Source organism: Typha angustifolia, chromosome 2 (genome assembly GCF_048772165.1).
Source record: "Typha angustifolia cultivar Huaian chromosome 2, ASM4877216v1, whole genome shotgun sequence".
NCBI lineage: Eukaryota > Viridiplantae > Streptophyta > Magnoliopsida > Poales > Typhaceae > Typha > Typha angustifolia.
Genome location: NC_133240.1, coordinates 6,562,627 through 6,586,764, shown reverse-complemented (window position 1 = coordinate 6,586,764; position 24,138 = coordinate 6,562,627). Strand labels below are relative to the sequence as shown.

General features: G+C 34.0%; 1 protein-coding gene across 2 annotated transcripts; it reads right to left on the bottom strand.

Moving 5' to 3' along the window:
* Positions 1 to 9,025: 9,025 nt before the first annotated feature.
* Positions 9,026 to 14,045, bottom strand: LOC140770505 (homeobox-leucine zipper protein ROC6-like). 2 transcript variants are annotated; one of them, XM_073111727.1, is made up of 9 exons: positions 13,404 to 14,045; positions 13,038 to 13,318; positions 12,841 to 12,958; positions 12,051 to 12,698; positions 11,865 to 11,966; positions 11,585 to 11,788; positions 10,514 to 10,688; positions 10,073 to 10,443; positions 9,026 to 9,740 (listed from the first exon to the last, which is right to left on the bottom strand). In XM_073111727.1, the coding sequence occupies exons 1-9, from the start codon at positions 13,560 to 13,562 to the stop codon at positions 9,342 to 9,344; spliced, it is 2,457 nt and encodes an 818-aa protein (XP_072967828.1). In that variant the 5' UTR covers positions 13,563 to 14,045; the 3' UTR covers positions 9,026 to 9,341. The 2 variants fall into 2 exon arrangements, with proteins under 2 accessions (XP_072967828.1, XP_072967836.1); XM_073111735.1 differs by having other exon boundaries at positions 13,038 to 13,291.
* Positions 14,046 to 24,138: the final 10,093 nt, after the last annotated feature.

Below are 24,138 nucleotides of genomic sequence, written 5' to 3'. Positions count from 1 at the left end.
CTTGCTAAAACTCTAACTAAACCAAATAAACCAAATAAGATAGTTAGGCTCAATACCTCTCTTTGATGTGATTCAATCTGACCCGATTCGCATAATTTTATGCCTTTGAACTACCTTGGAATTAATTTGTCTTCTTTATCCTTTTATCATAAATGTCCTTTTCCTTTGTGTCCCACCTGTGATGTAAAATTTACAGTCAAAGTAATATGTTAATAGGATAATTTTGTATAATTTTGCTGAAATTATGCAAAATTAGAATTTTATAATTTAAGTATAAAATTCATACTTTTAAGTACAAATTTTATACTTAAACTATAAAATTTTAGTTGTGCACAGTTTTAAAAATATATTCACAAGGTAATCATTTGAAATCCAAAAATTATGAAACTAATTGGATAAAATCTATAACATCATCATCTATAACGTTTTTATTGAGAATTTCTTTAGATTCAAAATATACTTACAGCGAAATAAAGAATTCATGGTTTAAATATAAAATTCATAGTTTAAGTATGAAATTCTAACAATAATTGACAGTTTAAACTATCTCTAATTAGTCTCTTATTTTATTAATTAAAGAGCTACTAGAGACTTGTATAAAAAAAGAGAATTAAGATAAAAAAAAAGGAGCGGTAAACGAAGAAGATGATGATGATGATGAAGAAAAAGAATTAGTAGCAACACATAAAGTGGAAGTTGAATACGGGTTATTTATTTCTTTTTTATAGTGTCCCGTTAAATGACGAAAATGACAAAGTTAGAAAAAAAAAAAATAAGAAAAAAGTCTTAAATGCAAGAGAAATCGAAAATGATACTGTAAGGCCAAATCGAAAACCTAGTGGATTTTTTATAATAGAGAAATATAATAAAAAATTAAAATCATCATACCTAATTTTTCTACAATAATAAACATTAAATATGTTAGAATTTCCCTTCTTCTCCTATCAAATTTACTTACCATATTCTATTTTCAAAGTTAAAAACAAAATAAACAATGTTATCTTCTCTAATCTAAGGTTACAAACCTCAAATTTTAGTTAATATCTAATTATTACAATGTACCTTCCTTTAATATATGATTACTAAAGAAAAATAATCCAATCATCTTTGAAAGATTTGTATTTACCCACATATAGAAAAGTTAATGGTATTAACCCAACACAAATAAAAATTTATATATAGTTTAATTTTAGATACGACTGTAGATGTAATTTATAATTTACCCTAAATTAAATTTTCATCTAAATTAAGGAAATATTATTTATAATTTACCCTAAAGTCAAATAAGGTGTACATTAAAATTTTATTTAAAAAAATAATGATATTTTCTCTATTAAAAATTTTAAAAATTTATTAAAAACACTTTATATTTTGTTTTTTTTTATTATTAAAACACTCTCAATATAAATAAATATCGTTCGCCCTTGTACTGAAAGTCTGAAATGCCTTAAAAACACATTGACATTAATTTTAATAATAGTTAGAATAGTTAAACTAATTATAGATGTAAAATAACCTTAGCACTCTTGAATAAGGTATTCTGACGAATATAAATGAAAACATTTATTTAAAATCAAATAAGGTGTTTAGGTTTTTTATCTTTTTATTTTGTAAAATAAAAAAAATATTTTTTATTTTGTTAGAGTTAGAAAAAACTTGTATATAACACCCTGTCTTTTAATAAAATTATGATTTATATCTAATATTTTTACTAATTACAAATTAAGCCCTCTGATTTAGTAAATATGCGCAAGTTAGTTAAACTTATGTAAATCTCTAAGTTAAGTTAACTATACTAAAAAAATTATAAAAATATCATCAACCAAATTATACTAAAAAGCATTTTAGTTATTTTAGAAATAAAATATTTCTACTTAATAGAATATTTTTACGGCGTTCGTTCAAATCTAACTGTTATCTGTATATATTTACTATATTATAACACTCGATTTGTAAATAATAAAAATATGAGGTGTAAATTATAATTAAATTATAAAATAGGGCGGTGTTATATACAAATTTCACTAAAATTAAATTACCATGCTCCCTCACTAAAATAAATATATTCCTATAACTTATAAATAATTTATCCAAATTTAGGGGTGTAAGACTCTAATCAAGAAAATTAATTTCTAGCTTGTCTTTGTGATCAAGCTTGAATTGAAATAATTTCAATCCGAGATAATTTCGAACTCGGGCTAATTTCGAGCTTAAACGAGCTGCTCAATTAGCAATTTCAAGCCTTATCAATTTCAAACCATTTTTGAGCCTAAGTAAGCTTGAATTAATTTAGGCTTGAATCAAGCTTGAAATAAAACCTAATTAAAGCAAGATAAATGGGTTAGAAAACTACAAGCAACCAAAATATAAATTACAAGTAACAAAGATAATTATGTCAAAAAACTACAGGCAACCAAAGTATAAATTACAAACAATAAAGATAATTATGTCAGAAAATGATGGCTGAAATTCTGAATGGGTGAAAGGGTTTTGATCTGATAATTCATATTATATATATATATATATATATTCGAGTCTCGGGATCAAGTTCGTCTCAGTCTTATCGAGTCGGCTCGGGATCAAGTTCGTCTCAGTCTAGCTCGATTATTTTGACAGCCCTATCCACATTCGACTAATAAAACAAGAAGACAATGTCCTTGCTGTGCACTCTGCCACCTTAGCCCACTCTCGTCTCCCATCTTCACATCGAGTTTAGTAATATAATTTTCTTCTTTTAATAAGAATTAAAAAAAAAAAAGAGACAATGTGAACTAATACGACTTTCTAACTACAAGACTAGAGTTTTTTTCACTATGCCTTTTGTCTCAACCTGAGCTACTAACCATCACAAAGTTATCTCTCAAACACTAAAGCCTAAGTAAAGTACGCGGCAAGAACCAAATTTTCTGGAGTTATATTGATACAACGATTTGATATGTTGTCAAATAAGTCCAACATGAGGAAAGATGTATGATTTGTCTCGCCGACATTATATTAGCAAAACATAGGGATCGCAGCGCAAATAGTTTATGGACTATGGGAAATTAACTTCTCCGAGGGTATTTTTGAGAAATAGGAAAAGGGTGGAGAGGGGGGGGGGGGCGGGTGGGGAGTGGGGAGTGGGGAGTGGGGCCCACGTGAGCCCGGATGCGTCATCATGTCACTCTTCGTCTATGGACTATGGGACATCAAAGCCACGAGCCAATGTATCAAACGTACAAGAATCACATGCACATGCATATGCATGCACATGCTTTGACAAGGACATCCATGACCATTGTTGTGTCACGAGACACCTATTGATTTATATGTATGTATATATATATATGTGTATATATGTGGATGGTTTCACATCGTTGACGACGGTTTGAGCGAATTCGGTGCGACCGACACTATTCGATTGACACCGTGGCATCACAATGCGCATTCGAGAGCCAATCAAGTAGCTACGTCTAATTTATTATTTCTTTTACTGGATTTTAATTATTTTTAAAATGAGAGTTTTATTCTAAAAGTAATTAATAAGCTGAAGAAAAATAAATAAATAAATATTTTTTTATAAAATTACTATGAATAATTTTTGATTTTAAATATACAGTAGGTAGGTTGATGGGAAAGATATCAGGGGCAAATTAGTAATTGAGTTAGTGTGTAGTATAAGATGTAATTTTGATGAATAATATTTGTATTCTAGAATGAGAATATTATGGTGCTCAGCTTTATTATAGAATAAGAAAAAGTTATTCCTGAAGTGAATAGATGATTATAAAATTAGAATAAATTTTTTTATTCTAGCATAGTAACTAAATAATAACTTATTCTAATATACTAGTTTATTATTCTCTCTCCTCTTATTATATATAAATTTTAAAAATAAATTTAATAATAATTTGAGTTACTGTTTTACCCCTAGATTATACAATGCCTACTTATTTCTTTACATCCAATCAATGATTTTTTTTTGTTATTTAATTTAAAATATTACAAATTTACTATTATTTATTATTTTAATATCAACTTTATATTTAGAATAATTAATATTATTATTAGCCCTCTTCTTCTAGTATTAACAATTATAATACTTCTTCTAAAATTGACATTATTTTACGCGTTGCACACGGAAAAAAGCTAGATTAATCTTGTCAATTTAATAATAATAATAATAATAAGATAATTTTGCATAATAATAATTATTATTATTAGTAATTTTAGAAATATTATAATTTCACATAAATTATTGAGCTATTTAGACATTTCGTTACTTAAATCTAACTAATAATATTTGAAACTGAATTTAGATTAAAAATAATTATTTTACCCTTGTATATAATTTACTTAATATGCTTCAAAATCTATATAATGTTAATCATACTATAATAAAATAATTCCTTTTTTACACTCTTGAACTTTACGGATATATATATATATATATATATATATATATATATATGTTAACTTTAATACCTATGAATTAAAAGTATTATATAAATATTCTCTTAAAATTAGATACAATAATATTTTGAAAAGGGTCATAAAATTTCAATGTTTCATGGGTAAATGATGATCAGATATATAACATAGAAACAAAGATACATCAGAGTGAGAACACTGACGACCTATATATATATATATATAGAGAGAGAGAGAGAGAGAGAGAGAGAGAGAGATCTTATATAGTAGGTAAATTGCTTATGTAATAATTAATACAAATCTAAGGTACAACGCGTTTTATGATTAATGCTCGTCTGTGCTTCCACAGTGCTCATCAAATTGATTAGGAAAGAGAAAGCAAGCAATGGAGATTGAAACTTGAAACAAGGACAAGAAAAAACTCTTAAAAGAGAGAGAGAGATAGAGAGAGAGAGAGAGAGTAGTAAAGGAATCATAAAAGAAGACTTTGTTGTCTAATAAATGTGAGCAGGGAGGTTATCAAACGACTAATTGCCTACTGTTACGCAGAGCTGTCTATTTATTCCTTCTTTCTTTCTTTCACTTTCTTTTCTTCACCTCGTTAATTAGGTAAGAATGTAAAATATAAAAAGATAGTCATTTTTAACCGCTTAAGATTTTAGAGCAGTCGATAAGTTAAACGTATTAGAATAGAGATCCGAAATCTAAAGCATGTTAAGCCCTTATGTTATTTAAATATATAAAAATAGTAGTCATTTTTAAGTTAATTTAATCTTCTGAGCCTCTCAAAATGTATGGAACTCGAAAGTGAGAAATATTAGAATATAAAACACAGAGATATATATATATATATATATATATATACACATATGCATTTATCTATGTTCAAGATACAGTATGAGAAGTCAAGTGTAAAATAAATAGAGAGCACACAAAAATTATTTACCTGGATGATAGAGGCACCATTTTTAGTACATCTATTTATTTTGATGATACAATATTTCTAAATATTAATATAATATAAATTAGGGGTAGCAATTAAAATTTGGGCCAACACAATAACTCGACGTTTAAATGAATTTATGTTTCATTTAATCGGGTTTGGATCATAAATAGTTAATTCGTCTAACTTGATTATTAAACGGATCATGTTCGTATTTATTACTTTAACCCGTTTATAACAAGACTTATGACATCGTAATCCATTCATAATCTAACTAATCTATTTATAACCTAAAAAAATGTTTATAATAATAATAATTACCCATTTGTAACCGAATTAATATATATAAATTATAATAAATTGTACTACCCAATAATTTAGTTATAACCCATGTAACTCGTTTAATGATCGGGTTGCATTTACGTTTACAAATTCTGACCGTTTAATAAACAAGTTGTATTTATATTTGTAATATCATGACCCGACACAATTCGAACCCGACTAACTTTATTCCATTACCACATAAATTAGTGTTCTTGATACGCAGAATTGCATAAAACTCGAGTTTCAAGTACTCATGTGAGTCCGACTAACATATTTATAACAAAAAAAAATTGTTTATAATAATAATAATAACCTATTTGTAACCTAAATAACGTATATAAATTATAATAAATTGTACTACCCAATAATTCATTTATAATCCATATAACCTGTATAATAATCGGTTTGTTTTCATGTTTAAAAATTATGACCGTTTAATAAACAAGTTGTATTCATATTTGTAATATCATGAACCCGACTAACTCTATCCAATTGCCACATAAATTAGTGTTCTTGATATGCCAGAGTTGCATAAAACTCAAGTTTTAAGTACTCATGTGAGTTTGACTAAGTTTGATTAATTTTTAGCCAGAGTTTAGCCATATACATGACAAAAATGTATATAACCGAAAGAAAAGGAATATCAAAATACGACTGATGAACTATATATAATAAAACATTGCCTTGTGCACCACAAACCCATTAATTTTTTCCAACGTCCCTCGGTAACGCTAATCGTCGTGCGAACCGGCATGCAAAGTTCTTGTGAGCTGCGTGAGTCACGGTTATATTTAGGAAAGGAGCATCTTCTTCTGATCCTCTCTTCTTTCTTTTTTATTAATACTGGTGGTGGTTGACAAACCCCCCCCTAACAATCTACACACCTCTGAATACTGAAATCAAGAAGCAAACTTGGACGTACCACCCAAGTGGAGCCAGTGGATGGGGGTTGGGGTATGACGTTGGAGTATAGTTCTTCATCATCTCTCTCTCTCTCTCTCTCTCTCTCTCTCTCTCTCTCTCAGGAGTGAGAGAGAGTATTAAATGAGGTGGAGGAGGAGGAAGAGGGGGGAGCAGAGGAGCAGATGAAGGCATTAAATGAGCCCTGCTGGATTGGCAGCGTACATTTAATGCGAGGAGGGGACGAGGGGGTCTAAAAGAGTGTGGGCCTCGAAGGAAGAGGAGGGAGAGGAGGAGGAGAAGGAGAGGAAAAGGAAGAGGATAGGTGAAAGAAAAAATAAAGAGAAAATTTTATTACCTTTAGGTAGATTAATCAAAACCACACTGTATTTTATTTTTATTTTTATTTTTATTTTTTATTTATGTCGTATGTTATCCCATTATAAGTTGGATACTTGAAAATTCTCTAATATTAATCGAAAATAATCATAGATATTAATTACCTTAACTATAGGTAAAATAATATTGAGTAACTTATGATGCACACACCCGTTAGGTTTTATTTCATTTTATATCAGATTAAGTTTAACGTAAAGTGTTTTTAGGATTAAACCTGTAGAATATGGGTATAATAGCAAAATGTATGGTGTTGTTTTTTATTTATTTATCAATTTTTATATATTTTAATATATAGGGGCAGATGAGAGAGAGAGAGAGCAGAAATATAGAATTAATAGGGGATTATTATATATAACACTATGACTCTCTTAAGAATAAGATAATTATTTGACCTAAAATTAATTACCATGATAGTCACATAATAATTAAGATGATCAGTATGTCAAGGAAAAATAAATGTGCGGATTTATGTGAGAATGGGATAGCTAAAGTTGGAAAAAAGTCAAACTGTAGTTATCTTAATAAATAAGTAAGAGCAATTTTAAGCGCACCATAAGAATTTACGGTTAATTATATCTACACCCCGCGAGTTATACCTGATTTTCATATAAACCCCCTAAATATTTTAAGTTACAATGTCATCCATAAACTTTAGGACAAAGTAAAACAGTCAATGACGGTGATAAAAAATGTGTAATGACCAACTATACTCCTAACAAGTAATAAGGTCATCAATTTAGCTAGCATAAAAAGATTAACTTATGAAATTATCTAAATACCCTCAACTAACTTATATAAACTTCTTAAATAAGTTACCCTACTACCATTCCTCATTTCAAGCCCACTGCTCATATCCTCACCTTCCCCTTCTCGCCCTACCCTTGCTTGCCTCACTGTCAACAACATCCCAACTTGAGAAGCTAAAGGTGAGGATGATGATGATCACCATAAACGTCGTGAATCAAGATCACAACCGTAGCGATGGAGTCGATAGTGATAACTTCGAGTTAGCCTTTGTGATTAATGATGGGATCACCACTACTGAGATCTTCTAGAATAGTCGATGTTGCTGGCGGAGAATGGAATTTGTACCCTGGCGTTGCTGCCCAATTTGCGAGCTCATCCCAATTGAGGAGGTCGAGCGCGTAGAGGAGATGGAGGACCCATAGCCGACCAGAATCCCTTGATTGCAGTTAAGGCAACGTTGCAAACATCGAGGAGGTTAACGGTGAAGTCAATGTGCTGAGAGGGCAAGGGAGAGGGGAAGGAGGTCCTATTGCAGTAGAGAGACCCTCGTTGTATACTTCGCTGGTGCACAAGCCATGGGCGGTAGCGTCGTCGGGGAGGGAGAGAATAGAAATACGAAATAAACAAGAAGTGAAGAATGAAGACGAGGGTATACTCATCCAGTATCGTTGGACCAAAATAGAATAAAGTTATCTTCCCTCCAACAAAAGACATTTAGGTTATTTCACCTCTGAAATGACTGCTAGATAAGCTAACTCCTCAAATTTATTTGACGGTATACTAACAAAAAAATAATATTAAATTTTTTTCTAAAGTTTAGGAAAGATATTGTAACCTTAAAAAGTTTAGGGAGTTTCCGTAATAATCAGATATAGTTTATCGGTTGCAAACGTAATTAATTATAAAAAATTAAAATAAAAAGAGAAATAACAACCCTCATATTTGCGTTATTATAGGTTACAGATTGCGTTTTAAACATGCTCCATTCGACCTGTCCTAAAGCCACGCTGACATTACTTTACATTAGTACTATTTTTATTGAATAATAGACATTAAATGACAGCAATATGCATTATCTAAAATATAGGATTTATAAATATGAACTTAAATTCGTAGAAAAGAAGATCAAATTCTCTTTTCCAGCATGATAGGATAGGATATTAGTATAGTAAACAAAAAGATAACGAATGTAAGTTAGTGAAGACACAAAAAATATAGACCTTATTACTTATCTTTTTTTTTTTTTTTAACAATCATTGCATGTAACCTAAATTGTAACAAAAAGTAAGAAACAAAAAGACAAACAAATCAACATGCAACCTTTTTTTCATAACATGACACCGAACTTCAAGCTATTTTCTTTTTTTCTTTTTTCAAAGAAAAAGAGATGTTTACCAAACATAGTATTTATTGGATAATTAACAAGAGAGTCCCTGTGGTTTCCACTATTTAGGGGCTAAGTCAATACCCGAACCAACCTTCATCCACGCGGTTCGTTCTTGACTTAACCCCACTGCAGTCACCTCTCTTCTCGTCACTCTCTCTCTCTCTCTCTCTCTCTATTTTTCTTAACATAATTTTCTTATTAATTACCTTTTTAATATAGATAACTAGTTAATTAAGGAGATACGATCTCATTATTCTGTAGCAGAGCCGCCTTAATCTTCTGGATGGTGCAGTTAAGCAGGTTGTTAACGGTCTCCACCGACTCCACCGTCAGCTTCGCCGTCGGCAAGCTGTTGACGAGGATCTGGAACGCGACGGTGACGAGGGACCCACCGCCGCCGCCGTCTGCGGCGGCGGGTGCCGCGTCATCGCCGGCCGGACCGTTGGGCCCGCCGCCGGAGGGGAGGATGGCGAAGCCGGACGGGAGGAGCGCGACGTAGGCGGAGTCGCCGCCGTTCATGACGAGGTGCATCGCCGGCACGTCGACGGGGGCGTAGACGACGAGGGAGGCCGACGCGTCCGTGCACGTCTCTTGCAGGATCAGCATGCTGCCCTGGTTCGCTCCCACCGCCTGCAAATACAAGTTTAAAAAAAAAAAAAAAAAATCTCAAGGTCTCTTTTGAAAATTTCGAGAAAAAAAAGAGAGAGTACGAGTAAATAGTATGAATATCGCTCTCTTTTGGGCGCATATGAAAATAGACAACTCGACAGGCGCAAAAATGCAAAAGTCTAGTAAAGAGGACCGACTGGCAGCTGGAGTTTCCTAAACATGACGTCGAGGCTCCGGAATAAGATGCTGTAGTTAAGTTAGTACACTTCCTTTCCAAATCCCTAGTTCGAACTTATCTTGATTAAAAATATAAAAATAGAGAAAATATCAGGGTGTGAACTGAGAAAACTTACATTGGCACGGAGGAGGGAGACTGCGTTGCCATGGTGCTGCCCCTTGGCAATATGAGCCATCTCCTGCATCGGTCCGCCGTTGGATAGTATATCCCACTCGCCCCTCAGCCGCTCGTCGCGGAGGAAGTCGAACAGCCGCGCCGGCGGCACAGGGAGCCACACCGACGTGGCGGCGCTCAGCACCACCCCAGGTGGCTCCCCGGGGTCGCTGACGCTCTGCCTCGTCATCACCCGCACCTCCTCCCCGACGCACCCCCACTCCTCCAGCCGCCGCCACTTTTGCGCCGCGGACGGGCAGACCCCGGAACAGAAGTTGTCCGTCATCCGCTGCGCCAGCTTCAGCATGCTCCGCCGACCGCTCGCCGTTATCGCTACGGCATCCATGTCATACTATCAATTCAAACGATCAAATTCTTTAATATACATATCAAATTTACTCACCGGTGTGGTCACGGGACGGGACGGAGGAGGACATGAGGATGGCGAGGCACTGGCACTGGCGCTGCAGGGTCGCGACCCATCGCCGCGCGCCGAAAGCCAAGCCCGAGCGGAGCAGCGGGCGGTAGAGGCGGTGCACCGGAGTCTCGTCATACTCGGCGTGTTCGACCCAAGTGACCTAAAACAATAATCCATTACTAAATCCCTAATCAATAACTATAATAAAAGAAAAGATCTTGATTTTGGTACTAATTAGTTATTACTGTTTTAATGGACTAGACCGGGACACGATAACATGGATGCCAGGTTACGCCACCATAAGAGGACAAAGCGTACCGGAAAAAGATAATAACACAAGCCGGAGATAGAGGGGTTGACTAGTAGAAAACACCAACACGCCTCAGAGGAGAGAGAGAGAGAGAGAGAGAGAGAGAGAGAGAGACTTGTTTTACTTTTTATTTTTCTTCTTCTCTTCCCTCCTTATCTTGGAAAAATAATATATATATATATATATATAAGGAAGCTAAAATGGCTAAAGGAGAGACAGGAACAAGGTATCCAAAGTTAGCTGTAAACTATCTAGAGAGAGGAACCGTCGAGCCAAAGAAGTATAGGGAGGAGGAAATTAAATACCCAAAGTGTTTCCCTAGGAATTCTAGGGCATCACCACATTAAATGCAATGGAGACAAGAAGCAGCTAGGTTTTGTGATGTTTACTTTACCAAGGAAGTAGAAGAAGCGTCTAAGCCATTTAAAACCTTCGTAAATACTCTGTGGAGAGAATTTGGCGGAGGTGACGCCTTGTCATTCTAACAAGTAATTAATAAACATATACTTCTACAACCCCAAACTTTCATTACAAGCCCAAGTGTTCAGGCAACCCAACCCCTAAAGATTCATAACATAAAATATACTGACTGACCTTTGGAGTCCATTTCTGGTCACATCTATGCCTACTTAAGGTAACCACCAAACCATTAACGATTACCCACATTTCAAAGATTAACGAGCCTTTTTGGGTACCCAAAACTTTGTACCATTTCTGACCTAGAGAAAGAGAGATAAAATAATTACCTTTGAGTAGCCATTGGGCATGTCTTGAACAACACAACCAGAAGGCAACCTTCTGGTTGATGGTTGGAGAACTCCTCCTCTAACCGCATCAATGGAGACATCCACCACAGCCCAAACTCCTTCTGCATGCTGCTTGCAGAACCGGAGGAAGTTCACCTCTCGGATTGGGACCAAAGGGGACAGCACTTGGAACTCGGCATGCATCTGAAACCATTAATCGTCAATTACTCCAACCTCAATGAGATTGTAATCTTCTAAGGCTATCGATTTTATGACTCACAAGTTGGAGAGCTCCATTTCTGGTACCACCCATGCCACTGGAGATGATGTCAGTGATGGTAGCCCTAGCGATCATGCAAGGGAACATATCTGCCCAACGAGTCTGCAACACAAGGACCAATCAATTCCTCTTAGTAGTAAGTTTCAAAAAGAGAGAGAAGAATTACAATTTTGTTTGATATAATACCACATCCATGAGGGTCTCCACAAGGGCGACGCTGTTGATGATCACCATGCCGACCTCCCTCGAAGCCTCCGATATGAAACCGCCCGGCCTCGGGCCGATCACGCGGGGGAAAGCCGCGTGGTACTCGTCGTAGTTCAATCGTTCCCCTCCTCCGTTCCCGAGGTCCAAGGTCGGGATCCACAAGGGCTCCTCCACCTGGGCCATCTTCACCAGCTCCTCCATCGCCGCCAAGGCGAGCTCGAGCAGCATCGTCCGCTCGAGCGAACCATCCTGCTCCTTACCGGTGGTGTTCGCGTTCACGAAGTCGGGGATGGACGAGAAGGAGTTGGGCAGCGAGCCGAAGCCGTTGGTCCCGACGCCGAGCTCCAGTGCGGCACTCGGCATGAACGGGATCGGGGAGGCCAGGGAGGAGATCGGGCGGCCGAGGAACTTCCCGGCCAGGGTGCAGACCCGGTCGAGCTCGTCCTTCAAGCGCGCGTTCTCGATCCGGAGGTGCTGCTCCTCTAAGGACACCTCGCCGAGCATCGCCGGGCCGCCACAGTTAGTGCAGATAGGATTCCGCATGGCTTCGCGAATCGTCATGTTCTCCGCTCGGAGCTTGTCGTTCTCCTGCCTCAGTAGCGCGTTCTCATGCCGCTCGATTTGGGTCTTTTATTATAAAAATAATAATAATAAAACAAGCAAAGATTGAATCAATCGAGAGGAAATTTAGATAATATATATATATGTAGAGAGAGAGAGAGAGAGAGATACTATCATACTAAGTTGGATTTGATTGATTCTCTCCTACCTTCATTTGAGTGCGCCGGTTCTGGAACCAGAACTTAACCTGCCTCGTCTCCAAGCAAAGCCGCTTGCTGAGCTCCAGCCTTTGCTTCTCGTCAGGGTGAGGGCACTCCTTGAAAAGACTACCACCATCACCACCGCCATGAGATCTTTCGATAGAAAGAAGAGAGGATGGTAAAAGAAAATGGAAGGCTAACATACGCTTCGAGTTCTTGGATTTGTTGAGGGGTGTGCCGATGGTATCTCTTCTTCTTCCGAGGGTTCTCCTGCTCCAGATCGTCCCCGGAGACGCCGTCGAGGTTGTCGCTCCCCGATCGGCTCTCGTTCTCGTCCTCCTTGTTCCGGCCCATCGATCCACCGTCGCCGCTTCCCGCTCCTCCTCCTCCTCCTCCTCCGCCTCCGCCTCCGAGAATTCCCATCCGGCTCATGTCCCCGTGGGCGTCCAGATTCGTTTGCTGAGCAAGAAATCCATGACCCATTTCCTAAATAAGTAGAAGAGACGAGAATCTAAATGGAAAGGAACCAAAGAAACAATTAATTGAGGATTATATCCAGGTATCAGCTTACCAGGCCGAGAGAAAGGCTTGGTGAATTACTAAACCCGGGTTTGTGGATAATAGCCGGAGATAACAGCCGGGGTTGCGCCACGGCACCGGCCGGCATCGCGGTGCTTCCGCAGTAAGGGATAGCACCGGATCCGCCATCGAACAAACCCCCGAAACTCATCCAAAAAAAAAACTTTTCCTTTCTTCCTCCTCTTAATTATCTCTCTCTCTCTCTCTCTCTCTCACACACACACACACACTCACACAATTGTACTGCCTAATTGCTTCCTCTACTCACACTCTCCTTCGCAAAAACCTTTCCTTGGGCATGGAGGGAGCAAAAGGAGCAAGTGCCCAAAATAGAAGATCAAAAAGAGAAGGCAATTAAAGGCATGGGCTTCGCTACGAACACCTCCTTCCTTCTAGGGGGTAGAAAGAAAGAGAAAGAAGCCCAAGCGCAAACTTAGCAACCTCCTTCTCTCCCCGTCTCCCTACCTTAATCCTCAAAAACTAACACAACTCCAAGAACTCCATCTCTTTCTCCTTCTCTTTCTCTTCTCTAGGAGGAGAATTTAATGGGGGAGACTTAGAAGCTTAGAAGTGGCAGGAGGTGGGCAGAAAGGCCAAGATAAAACCGGACATGTGGACTCTACGAACTCCTCATAGATAATACGCAAAGCAATAACAAGAAGACCCCATATATCATTATAAATTAAAAAGAAACTTTCATCCCCAGTAAAAAAAAAAAAAAGAGAGAAAAAGAGAGAGATTAGCAAAAGAACCCAAGAGAGAAAACAAAATTATAATAGGGTTTCAGTGTGAATAAGTAGCTGGTGGGTCTGACTTCCGAAGACTCCAGAGCCCAAAACACTCCACCCTTTTGGTCAACTGGTCCACCCCTCCCCTCTTTTCAGACAGAGTACACGGGAACAAAACAATGGAGATAAATTAAAGATTATTACCAAATAATTGTTACGACTATTATATGTGATTCTACTATCCACCCAAGAAAAGAGAAGCTAAGAGAGAGAGAGAGAGAGGGATTGATAGGGACTTACACAGGAATAGATACAGCGAGTAGAGGGATGTGGGATAGCAAAGCAAGAAGAGGGGGGAGGGGGTCTATAAGACATTAGAAAAGAGTATATAACCAAGCGACCGAAATTACCATTTTAACCCGATGGGTTTGGAGTAACTGAGTAAAGGGTAAGTGGGCGGAAAAGGGTAGGGTGGGGTGGATAAAAATGGAAGGATAAGTGGGCGGAATAAATGCGGGGAGCGGTGTGAATACGGTATCCCGATACGAGGGAGGATAACAGGTTGTCGGATTAATTTATTCCACGCGCGGGTGCACGGCTGCATGCATTCTTGACGCGCCTTTGCAAGCTCACTGCCCACCTGTCCTTGAGGAAGATGCATGCATGGGGGAATGGGTGATCGATGACTGATGACTTGGGGGTGAGGATTTTTTTTTTTAATCTTTTCAATCCTGGGTTCTTACAAGGAATTGACTAGATTGCCCCTCTTTTTGCTAGGGTTTTGGATGAACACTGTTGGTAAATCGGTCTGTCAGTAGGCTACAGGCTAAACAAAGAGGCTAGACGAAGAAATTATACGAGATAATATTTTCATCTCTTTATTAAAAGCGATGAATCTATACAGATCGCAACGGATCCAAATCTACATACACGACACACACGTGGAAAGATCACAATTAATCGACCCTGTTGTAGTGTAAGGGGGTTAATCGAATCTTCATATTTGGCACGGTTAAGCATTTCATTGAAAACGATTAATATTTGTTGGTGAAGAAGCTAGACAGAGAATTCGATAAAGGGGTTAGACAAGGTAATACTTTTATCTCTTTATTAAAAACGATGAATCAATGATGTAGTAGACTAGAGTCTAGATAAAGAGGTTAGAGAAGGTAACGTTTTCATCTCTTTATTAAAAATGATGAATCTATACATATCACAATCGGTCCAAATCTATGAACACGACACACATGTGGAAAGACCATAATAAATTAACTCTATTGCAGTGTAAGGGGTGTAATCGAATCTTCATATTTTGCACGCTTAAGCATTTCTTTGAAAACGATTAATACTTGTCGGTGAAGAGGCTAGACAAAGAGCTAGATAAAGTGGGTAAACAAGGAAATATTTTTATCTATTTAATAAAAGCGATGAATCAATGATGTAGTAGACTGGAATCTAGACAAAAAGGCTAGACAAGGTAACATTTTTATCTCTTTATTAAAAGTGATGAATCCATACACATCGCAATGGATTGAATCTGTTCAAACGATGTATGCGTGGAAAGACCGCAATAAATCAACCATGTTGCAGTGTAAGGGGGTAACCGAATCTTCATATTTGGCATGCTTAAGTATTTTACTGAAAATGACCGGTATTTGTCAATCAAGAATCAGAGTATTTTTAGGTTCAAATCTTAGCATTGTTTATTTAGCTAGGACCTTAGTAAGCTTTTTTTTTTCTCTTAATAATAATAATAATAGTAGTAACAACAACAACAACAAAATAATAATAATAATAATGCATGTGATGTGCACATTTCATTTTCCATTTTAATCATTACCCCTATTATTTAGTTAAAGAAAAACCCTAATTGTTACACATTGCATATGTAATAAGTTAATCTCCAAGGACATAGTAATACACATCAATAATAGTGGGTTTTTTTTTTCCTAGTAATTTCCACCATAAATACTATTAATAATTCAAGTCATAAAACTACGAGTACGACGTTTAGTTGTACATTTATTTGGTTTAGTCAATGCTATAGTTGCATAGTAGCATCTTTTTGAACATGAACTCAAAGGACAAAAAGAAAAAAAATGTTACCTACCACACATCTGTAGATTCATTTTGAACATTGTAATGCAGAAAGTAAGTTTGTACGATGATAGTTTCTTTTCTTTTTTTTTGAAGATATGCCCAAAATAACTTGAAGAAAGGGCATATAAATTGAAAATTTTGTAACTAATCAAACTCCATATCTATCATCTCTAACAAAGTAAAATGGAAAGGGCATTTTAATCTTTATGGCATGCTTGTTTGTGAGGTAAAAAGAAAGTAGAATAAAGAAATTATGATAATATATATCTACACCTCTCGAAATATAGTTTATTTTCATATATACCTTATTATTTATTTTTTTGCAATACTTTGCCATTTTTAACTATTTAATATCTCTTAGTCCCCGACGGTGTTAAAGAAAAACGTCGAATGACCATCTTATCTTTAATTTTCATCTTTTTTTTCTCTAAACTAAGAGTAAAGTGGTCTCTAGGAAACATAGAACTGATCATGTGATAAGTAATTACATAATTTAATGAATAACTAACGGAATGTACATTTTAGATGTTTTATGTAACTAAGAGGATCAATGTGTCACAAAAAATAGATTAGGAGATCAATATTAATGTCGCCAATAATTTATAGACTCTAAAAAATCCCTGTAATTATCTCTAAATTTACAAACATTCAACAATAATTTGTTTTGGAGAATATCTTTACATCATAAAAATCTAGTAATATAGTTCATGTATTTTTATTAAGATATGAGGAATTCATCTAGTGGTTTTAAGACTCATTTAGTAGTGTTGTCAAATTAAAACGATTTTCTTTCATATATAACATGAGCATCCATGTTACACATACATTAATACATTTAAAAGGATGAGAAATATCTATCTCAATAGTACTAACTCAAATGTTGCAAAATTAATAATGAATAGTGTATATTGAAGTAAGCTATTTATAACCCATATATGTTTGTTGAACAACAAACAACTAGAACAGCCAAAATTCATAATTCCTGAATACATTAATTTAATAAACAATTAAGACTTAAGATCAATTAATTGGTTCATATAATCTATATTGCATTGAGTCATTTAAATCTATTTATGCTTAGATCTTCACTACTTCATGTATGCATACATTCATATAAATACAAGTTAGTATATTTTTCTAGGTGAAAAGTAGCCTCTTGAATCCATTAAACTCTGAAAATTTCATGGTCAACATCATTAATTCATTATGATCTATATTATTAATCTATTTACAAACTGAAATTAATAAGTTGGCTAATCTCATAGTGCTCAGATAATAAAAAAAATATATAACACTATTAAGTTTTCACCTCTGTGAAGAAAAAAGAAGCAAAATAGAACAACTTCAAACTAGTACGTTAATTAAGAAAAATTAGTAATACTGACAACAGGATGAATAAACGAATAATTTAATCTATCGATGACAAGATTATAAATCATAACTATTCACTAGTGCATATGAAAGAAGGAAAAATTAATAAACTTTAATTTTATTAAAGAACACGTACTATTTTCTTAGTTGCATCTGAGAGAATTAAAGTTTGGCTCTTCATTATTATATTACGTACATGTAAGTAAATTTGTACTACTTTTTACAGATCTCATTCATCCCTTCATTTCACTGCATAATTTTCACATATGGCAAATACTAAATTATAAGATGCATCAATTTCAATCCTAAGGATCACGTTACTTCAATCAAGTATAGAAAGTATGAATTATGTACTAATATATTAAAGGATTAAAACCGTTTATGTACTAATATAAAACCTTTTATATTAAAGCATGAATTATGTACTAACAATTTAAGATTTTATGCCAACAGATTACCTAACATACCTAACATAGTATTAGAACTAATTCTTTTTCTTAGATGTATAGGTTTAAACCTCGCTGGTTAGCCTGTTTTACTTTTTTTTTCTTTGTGTTTTGGTATTGTAGAATGATCAATCACCTAATCTATTACTATCATCTGCACACACTATTAAAAATATATCGAGCTACGAGAGAGAAAGAGAGAGTGTTACAATATAAATAATAAAAATCGATATTCTCTAATAACTTATTGCATTACCACCATATATAAGAATTGAACTATCTCACAATGTTCTAAATCTAAGCATACGTAGACTTAGATTGAGCTCTGATGACTTCTAGAAAAATTTGACTTTGAAGGATATCATATGTCCTTATAAAAGGCTATAGAAAACTTCACTAATGACATAAATGATTGACAAGTTATATTATATATCTATGCTATGCTGACTCTAGTCAGCTCACATCCCAATCTATGGAGACCTTATAGTTTCAATCATAGCCTTTGTCCTTATGAAAGGACCTCTTCCTTCCCCCTACCTTAGCAAAGTAATATAATAATAATAAAATTGTAGAATATAAACGTTTTAATGGAGACGTTTCAATCATATTGCACTGTAGCTCGTGGCCATGTCTCATCCTTAATTGAAATGAAGGGTGTCCATGGTTGAATTCAAAACAATTGGTCAGGAAAGCTCTTTCTTTAGAGTTAGATCAAAAGACTTTCACTCTCTTATTATCTCTCATGTCTACTGCCAGCAAAATAGCATCTCTCGTATTTTGGATACTCTGAGAGTTTATTGTTCTCGGATCTCTTGAAATCCAGAAGAGAAAGACAAAAGAAACTAATGATTTCACGTACCCTGAGAGGAATTAATTCAAGGAAAAAGGTTTTATATTTGGCCAGTTAAATCGCATAGTTAGTCTATGAAGAAAGAGGTCAAGGAGACAAGAAAGCACATAAGAATTAAACTATTGCCTATTTTTACCTATCTCGTTTATTTTTTTATAACACATTGACTTTATTTCTTAACTATATAAATCAATCCAATACCTTTTAATTAAGAAATATCATGTTAAAACACTGTTTTATGCAATTTGATGTTTGCCGTTTGCCGTTTATATTGCTAAGGAGAAAAATATTAGGTAATCGAGAGAGTTAAAGTGTCACAAAAATATATAAGACGAGCATATTGAACGGTTTTTCATTCAAAGTATAATTAATTCTTTAGTATATAATTTTTCAATCTAGCATATATAACTTTTGATTACTTAATAACAATGATGAAAAGATCATAAGATTTAGGGTTTATATAATAATTCACAACTCCCTTAGTAAAGTCTATCTAAGCCCGTAATGTGCCAAACCAAGTCGTAATACAAATACAACCATTATTTTAAAAAATACTAAGATTAACTATATGCATGCAGTGGAACATATTTCAACTCATAAGCTTAGGTTTGTATATCATAATATATTCAGTATTATATTATCAATTCCTATCACAATCTTATATTCTATCTCATGTCACACTAGACCTTGTATTTGACCTAGTCAGCTTCCTAAATGCAAAATCACTTTAGATATGAGATTGGGAAACCATAGTGACAAACTCTATTATTTCTAGAAAATGACAATAATGGAGTTATTCTAAGGTATAATTGCTTCCTGAAAACACTTGAAAGTACTTAGAGATAATCAAAGCAATAAAAGAAAGAAAAAGAAATACAAAAGGTCAATGCCAGGGAAGATGACAAGATTGGAATTCTATGTATCTACGTTTCATCCCATATATGCCAATGCATCGATTGCAATTGTTTAAATCTTACGATCCTCATGTATTTTCTGATGCATGCGGTCAATGTGTTGGTGCACATTATACGTTGTACTCGATTGATCCGCACGAGTTAATCTCTATCAAATCTACACTTAAAATGAAATCCTAATGAGGTCGATTAGTATTGGATCCTATTAACCAATTATCAATAAGGATCGTGGGGGTTCAATTATTGCCTCGAATGTAAAAGGTGATTCATGACGGAACACGTGGGGTGCTCGTTATGAAATTTTTTTTCTTCTTTTCTTAGAACCAATTTAGTTATCCAGCAAGTTATCACTATAGTCTAATAGTTAAATCGTACCAATTTGTAATAGTGGCCCCTATGACCATTAGAATTGATATTCGCTGAATATTCTGTCGGAGCACTATTGTCTAACCTATATCTATCAGGGAGAGCTAATTCTTTGTTGAATTAGTTTACGAGCTCATCATCTAACAGAAAAAGAAAAAAGAAATAGTAGTTCAACCTATACGTGGAGAAAAATTAATCCTTTTATTCGGTCTATCCCATGACCGACATAAAAATGTATTAATAAAGAAAAAGATGTAATCCTATATACACAGTATCAACTAATACGTAGACTTAGGCACTTGTTTCCCCTAATATTTTTTATTAGCTCTAATACTTTTCATCATAAATATATTATAAAATAACCAAACTACCCTACAACATTTAAATTACACTATATATATATATATATATATATGTATGGAACACTATTTTAATTTTTAGTTTAGGATTGACTATGCACAATAATAACATAGTGTGGACCAGAGAGAAGTTATCTTCAATTAAATTTATCAAAAAAAATCCACCAGAGGGGCATAAGATGATTGATGGAATGAGGTCATAATTCCCAGATCTTCTTCTCTCCCATCAAACCTTAAACCCTAAGATGTGAATGCAAGAAAATAGTTAGTCGTCGATGAATAATTTCTTTTAATAAAAGCTTTTAGCTGGTCGATTCATATATATATATATATATATATATATATATTGGATCAAATGACTTCGACCCAACAACCAACACACCATCAAAATTCTGGGAGGAGTCATAGCCTTGTTTTCCGGGAAGAAAGAGGGAGAGAGAGAGAGACGTCTACCAACGACAAAGAAGAACTCAAAAGATAGCATGAAAGAGATTTCAAAGAAAACTATAATAATAGTTACTCTCTTTGAATTTCCTTTTATTCAAATTATTAATACCATGAGTAACTCAAGTTTCACTTGAATCGTTTATTTACCTTTGTATTTTAGAGCAAAATACATTGAAAGAGATTTCAAAGAAATAATAATAATAATAGCTCTTCTCTTTGAATTTTCTTTTATAAATCAATAAAAATATCTCAAATATTTATTTTCGGTATCACCTGTAACCCAATTTTAAATTTAAAAAGAATTATAAGTAATTATCCAAAAATATAAGAAAAAAATATTTAAACATCCAATCTTTGATTATATTTATAAATAAATTTAAATAGTGATTCTTTAAAAAAAAAAGAGAGAGAGATAGGATTTTATTTACAATATAGTCAAAATTGTGGGTGCTATTTGTAAATTTTTATTGAAAGAAATATAAATAAAGGCTTCACAGAAAGGGAATGCTTGTCTTATTAGCATATTAAAAAAGGCGTTCGTTTATCCTTGGGGATAAAACCAAGGACTAGGAAGGCTCTGACGTTTGAAAACTTTGACAGATTAGTCCCTTTCAAACAATACAATCATGCTTGAGACTTTTTTTCTCTTTTCTTTTTTCTTCTTTTAGAGAGGAGATGAATTGAGAGTTAGATGCTCCACAGCCGCCCCCCTCCCTGGAATTTTCTGCAACCCAAATATTTGGCTGCTTGTATTGTAATGAGGTAAAAAAAAAGATAGGAATTTGATTAAAAACCATCTGTTAATCATCAATATTGTGCTCCATAATTGGCCGTCGTTCTCTAACAGCTTAAATTTCTTTTGAAGTCGGTAAGTTAATATAGATCTCTGTCTCAACACCTCCGGACCTCTCTGTTGTTTACAATATGGATAACTACACTAAGACCTGCACCCGTTCATTATTATCGAAAGTGTTAATAGAAAATATTAGAGCGACTATTTTAGTCTAAACTTTTATGTCTTTCTTTTGTCTATACTGAAGATTAAATAGAGTGTAAACGACCTAACATAGATCACGTGACACTTGCATATCATTTTATAATAGAAAAATTCAACGGATAACTAAACTAATAAAAAGGACATTTCAAATGTTTTTCATATTTAGGATCAGTACAATTATCTCTTTAAAATATAAAACCCATATAATTTATGAACTCAAAATCATAAGTTAAGAGCGTCGGACAAAGTTAAGCATGAATCACATCAAAATAAATGATAGAATTTAAATTCATGATCTCTTAAAATAAAAAGAAATTTATATATAACACTCTGCTTTTTACAAAGCCCTGTAATTTAGTAAATATGTACTTTCTAGAAAATATACCGTGATAGATCTGGACTAACACCGTGAGAATATTCAATTAAGTAGAGATATTTTATTTGTAGAATAACTAAAATACTATCAGTATGACTTGGTTGTGGATATTTTCGTAATTTTCTAGTATAATTAACTTAATCCAGAGATTCAGTTAAGTTTAACTATCTGTTCAAATATAGCTCAATTTATAAATAGTAAAAATATAGTTTATAAATTATAACTTAGTTAAAAGACAAGCTTTGCTACAAGTATATTCAAAAATTTAGACTGTTAGGTAACTAAGGAAGGTACCTTGGAGAAATGAATATATCTCACATTTGAACGATCAATTTGTCGCCCAGAGACAATCCTCAATCAAATGTGTCAAATGACAGGCCGCCATCTTAATCGGGTTTGACGAAGACTTGCGGGATACGTATAAAGACTTTCAGTGAAGTATATGTCATATCCCACCCACCCACCACCATGAGGAATTATTACTAAGTTTATTTATTTACCGTTTAGTAATTTTTATAAATCACACCCTATATTTTATCTATTTTATAATTTTATTTTTATTTAATATAATTTGTTAATTTATATGTACCGGCAAAAGAGATATTTTATTATAATATTTAAAATAATTTATAAATACTTAAATTACTCGTGTCTTTTTCAAAGAATGAGCAAAGAGAAGAAAAAAAGGCGATGGTATTTTAGTAATTTGATCGACATCAGTTAGTCAAAATAACGTCAGCGTGTTAAACGAGAATTATAAAGAAAAATAAGGGGCAAATTACAACTTATGCAAATAGGTCTATTTTTCATACTTATTAGATTAATAGACGAGTTTCCAAAGTATTTAGAAGAACGAGTTAACCCGGTTTAAGTGAAAATTATTTGGTCTCAGAATCAATATTCCTACACGGATAATAACAAAAGATAACAACCTTGGGAGACTCATTTGAGACATCTAGTTTCTTACTGAGTGCTTGGAGTTCGACTTTCCTTAATAGTTGTTTATAATTTAATCGAGACGGCATAAGTTCACTTACATATAAATAATTTTATCTCTTTAGGTTTGTAACAAGGCAAAAGATAAAATTACCCACAGCACAATCAAGCCCAAAGCCTAGCTGAAGCCCAAACTCTTCTGGGCTCCAAAATTATTGGGCCAGCCTTTGCTCTAATTAGCCCATGGATGCACTGAAGTAGGTGTGATGGGTATTTTACTACTTATATGATAATAATATAATATAATATTAGTATATAGTATATTGTAATACACCGTATATAATATGAATATTATAATAATGATCATTATCATCGCATGAAAGGGTATTTTTCGCTCATGAAATTTACATATCATTCGTTTAGCTCTAAAATCAATACTTTTTTAGCCTAATTTAGAATTAAACATTAAATTATCTTAGCCTAGTTCGAGATAGCTAAACTAAGACTAAAAATTTAGATCGGCTAATATAATTTAGAGTTTAGTCTCAAACCAAAATGATTTACTATTGTTAAAGTTAACTCTAAATGTTTTAAGACATGGGGCATTTGGTTTCGTGTGTATGAGAAATATTTATTCATAAATTAAGATTTCTTTAAATAATTTTTACAATCAAATACTTATTTATATATATTTTGATCGAATCTTATATAAAATAAATTAAATATCGGATATGTACAAAATCTTATAGAATATGTGATAAAATTATGCATATTTTCTAAACAAGATTTTTAGTAAAATTAATATATTTATTTATAATTAGTAATCAAACATAAAAT

Bases quoted from the DNA above. Each gene is read 5' to 3' on its own strand.
- LOC140770505 (XM_073111727.1), bottom strand. From the start codon at position 13,562: ATGAGTTTCGGGGGTTTGTTCGATGGCGGATCCGGTGCTATCCCTTAC. The intron at 12,699-12,840 runs GTAGGAGAGAAT...TTATAATAAAAG, and splicing joins ACCGGCGCACTCAAATGAAG to ACCCAAATCGAGCGGCATGA. The intron at 10,444-10,513 runs GTGAGTAAATTT...TGGATGCCGTAG, and splicing joins CCCGTCCCGTGACCACACCG to CGATAACGGCGAGCGGTCGG.